Source organism: Plutella xylostella, chromosome 13, assembly GCF_932276165.1.
Source record: "Plutella xylostella chromosome 13, ilPluXylo3.1, whole genome shotgun sequence".
Taxonomy (NCBI): Eukaryota; Metazoa; Arthropoda; class Insecta; order Lepidoptera; family Plutellidae; genus Plutella; species Plutella xylostella.
This window is the reverse complement of record NC_063993.1, coordinates 8,982,378-8,984,358: the sequence shown is the minus strand read 5'-3', so window position 1 is coordinate 8,984,358 and position 1,981 is coordinate 8,982,378. Positions and strand designations below refer to the sequence as shown.

Genomic DNA, 1,981 nt, shown 5'->3' with positions numbered 1-1,981 from the left:
GTAAATTGTGTTTTATCTTCAACCTTCAATCATTTGCGGACAACACTTAATAACTTTGCCAGACACAATAATTTATCCACTGTCTCTTAACTTGTCTTAACACATTGCAACGTCTAGGCTGGTTTATTTATCCATTTAACCCTAAAATTTAAAACTCAATGCAACATTTGTAATGATCATCGCTATATAATGATGCATTGTTGTAAGGCATTCATCAGTACCATAATGATTCTTTCCACGTTAAGACTGTTTTATTTTATCTCACTTATAAATGCTTTTGCGAGAATTAGTCGACAAACTAGTCTGGATTACGAAAACATTGGAAATTTCAGAGACTTTGATGGCGATACATTTTTGCTGCTAAAAGACCTTTGCATCAAACTTTCTACATCTTTAGTATACCACAAAGATCTGGTGAAGGATATTGTGTGGACCGGAGTCTATTATTGGGGCGTATTTTTTCAATTACAAAAAACATGTTTCAATGTGAAGCTTATTGAACCTACGGTTGAGGTAATAATAAAAAATACATTTAGCTTATTCATTCATATTCCAAAACATTTCACAGACTGTTATTAATTTGTACAACACAACAACGATAAAAATAATACGAGAGCAATGACTACCATTTCATGTAAATTTTCTCAATATTACTTTGTACTAGTCTAATTATATAAAATGCCTTAGGGCCTGTTTCACAATGTCTGCATAATGGCTACGTGGCCTGTGGGATAAAAGACATGCTGTCACTGTCTAAAACTTTTTTTTACAGAGAGTGACAACATGTATTTTATCCCACAGGTAGTAACTATCCAAACATTGTGAAACAGGCCCTCATAATAAATAATTATAGTTGTGTGTGCCTGTAATTGATACATTTTCACAGATTTTGATTTTTAATGAACTTGGAAATTAATGGTTGTTAGTTATACCATTTTAAATAAATAAATAGTATTCTTATTTACCAGGCCATGCGAGACGCTCACAACCAGATGGACGAATACCTCGCCACTAAACCACACGACTGGTACGCGGCATCGCTACATATCATAATCAAAGATCACTTGAACACCAGAGAGATGTTGCTGTACCAAGACCCAGGTTCACCTCAAGGGCACTTCAACGCGGTTCCTCGCACCATGCTCCCACAAAGATCAGGTGAGTTAATGGAATGTTAAAATCATAAAAAGTTGTTTTAGGAAATTTTAGTATTATAATCTCCAGTAGTGGAGAGGCACTAAAAGAAGAAGAAGAAGAGGAAATTTTATTCACAACTTTCTATTTTTGTTGGTAAGAATTAACTTAAAATTATATCTTTATAACGTTAAAAAGCTGTTTGATGCTTGAAATCGGTTCCTCGTTGTTTTTAATGACTAAAGGCCACTTACACCCTTACGTATAGGTAATATTATATGGAAATCGGCCGATTTCACTACAAACATACACGCACTACACGCAGGCATGGCGAGTCATCATCACGATCATCAGCCTTCTATGGCGCACTGTTGGGTATAGGCCTCCTTGCTTGTACGCCAATCTTTCCTGCGTGTTGCACACAATAATAATATTATGTATTTGAAAATTTCAAAGCATACCTGTACCTATGTATACACATACAGAATGATATATTTCGTGCATAAATTCCTTTCAGTGCAACCAGAAGAACAAGAATCAATGGACATGTTCGACTTGAGACTGCAAGTTCTTCACACGTCCAGCGCGACCTGTCCCAATGCCAAGTTCCTTTTCATACTAATGTGTGACGCGGGAGCGATACTCCTGACCACTGTTGAGGATAACAGCAACTGCCCCGATAAAGAAACACTAGATGAAGTTATTAACAGTTTCACTATGCCTCTCGGGAGGTACTCCTGTGAAGCGTATTTGAATATGACAAGTTATTTTATTTATAATTTCTGATCGTGGATAAAAAAGTGTAAGCGCTAATATAGTTAAGAACTTTTCGTTCAAAAAGGTTATT

The 1,981-nt window shown here is 35.8% G+C and overlaps 1 protein-coding gene across 1 annotated transcript; it reads left to right on the top strand.

The window, feature by feature from the left end:
• The first annotated feature begins 236 nt into the window (after window positions 1-236).
• Window positions 237-1,981, top strand: LOC105385072. Its single transcript, XM_011555386.3, has 3 exons — window positions 237-513; window positions 969-1,158; window positions 1,652-1,981. The coding sequence occupies exons 2-3, from the start codon at window positions 972-974 to the stop codon at window positions 1,918-1,920; spliced, it is 456 nt and encodes a 151-aa protein (XP_011553688.3). The 5' UTR covers window positions 237-513; window positions 969-971; the 3' UTR covers window positions 1,921-1,981.